The sequence below is a fragment of the Fukomys damarensis genome, unplaced genomic scaffold (genome assembly GCF_012274545.1).
Source record: "Fukomys damarensis isolate Sample0158 unplaced genomic scaffold, DMR_v1.0_HiC HiC_scaffold_17, whole genome shotgun sequence".
Classification (NCBI taxonomy): domain Eukaryota; kingdom Metazoa; phylum Chordata; class Mammalia; order Rodentia; family Bathyergidae; genus Fukomys; species Fukomys damarensis.
In genome coordinates this window covers 72,595,124-72,595,425 of record NW_022900929.1, presented here as the reverse complement: position 1 = coordinate 72,595,425, position 302 = coordinate 72,595,124, and the positions used below count along the sequence as shown (strand labels likewise).

At 67.5% G+C, this 302-nt stretch overlaps 1 protein-coding gene across 4 annotated transcripts in view; it reads left to right on the top strand.

Moving 5' to 3' along the window:
- The first annotated feature begins 62 nt into the window (after positions 1–62).
- The window catches only part of Fermt2 (fermitin family member 2), a 70,884-nt gene continuing 70,644 nt past the window's right edge, over positions 63–302 (top strand). For 2 of the 4 annotated variants that reach the window (XM_010632546.3, XM_010632545.2), the window contains exon 1: positions 63–254. In XM_010632546.3, the coding sequence (XP_010630848.1) occupies positions 98–254 (157 nt within the window). In that variant the 5' untranslated portion in view covers positions 63–97. The remainder of the gene's footprint in view (positions 255–302) is intronic. The other 2 variants (XM_010632547.2, XM_010632548.1) reach the window with 2 other exon arrangements.

Sequence of the window (302 nt, the reverse complement as noted above, 5' to 3'; positions counted from 1 at the left end):
CAGCCGCGGCCGGAGCGGCGAGCGCTGTGGGATCCGTGCGCGTCCGGGGGAGTGACGCTGACGAGAGCCATTTCCTCCGCGCTCGCAGGAAGGAGCCATGGCTCTGGACGGGATAAGGATGCCAGATGGCTGCTACGCGGACGGGACGTGGGAACTGAGCGTCCATGTGACGGACCTGAACCGCGATGTCACCCTGCGAGTGACCGGGGAGGTGCACATCGGAGGGGTGATGCTCAAGTTGGTGGAAAAGCTCGGTGAGCGGCGGAGCCCGGGAGCGTCCGACTGGGACGGCCCGGATCGGA